Source organism: Protobothrops mucrosquamatus, unplaced genomic scaffold (genome assembly GCF_001527695.2).
Source record: "Protobothrops mucrosquamatus isolate PMUCROS unplaced genomic scaffold, P.Mucros_1.0 scaffold6279, whole genome shotgun sequence".
In the NCBI taxonomy this organism is placed as follows: Eukaryota; Metazoa; Chordata; class Lepidosauria; order Squamata; family Viperidae; genus Protobothrops; species Protobothrops mucrosquamatus.
Window position 1 is genome coordinate 15056 of NW_015392108.1, and position 481 is coordinate 15536.

At 49.9% G+C, this 481-nt stretch overlaps 1 protein-coding gene across 1 annotated transcript in view; it reads left to right on the forward strand.

The window, feature by feature from the left end:
• The window catches only part of LOC107300159 (fructose-bisphosphate aldolase C-like), an 11188-nt gene extending 10908 nt beyond the window's left edge, over positions 1-280 (forward strand). Inside the window, exon 4 of the mRNA XM_015829500.1 lies at positions 258-280. Within this exon, the coding sequence (XP_015684986.1) occupies positions 258-280 (23 nt within the window). The remainder of the gene's footprint in view (positions 1-257) is intronic.
• The last annotated feature ends 201 nt before the right edge of the window (positions 281-481 follow it).

Sequence of the window (481 nt, forward strand, 5' to 3'; positions counted from 1 at the left end):
GAGGAACACTGCTCTAAAAGATGGCAAAAAATCCCCCACCTCCCTAGTTAGAATGAAAGACAGCTGAGGGAGCCCCATCCTCTCTGTCAAGATGCTCTGGGGCAGACAGATAAGCCTGCCCCAGCTTGGGCATTTCAGTCTGTTTTGCACCGAGAGGTATATTTTTTTTACTAAAACCAAGCAGTTACAGCATAAAAAAAAAAAAAGGCCAGATCTGAGGATTCCCGCATAAAGCCGATATTTTCCCCTTCTCCCAGGCCCTCTTGCTAGTGTCCAGTAAAGTTCACATGCGTTCTTTTGGTAACAGTTCTAAAGTTTGGCACCTCCTTGGTGGGCCGTTCACCTTCCATTCCCATGCCTGTGTCCTGGGACCATTGTCTCTGGTTGGCACCCCGGTTCCCATCATCCCCCCCTTCCCTGTATCCTCTTCTTTGGGGCAGCCCCTGAGATATTGGAAGACTTCTGTCCCCCCTCGTCCTTC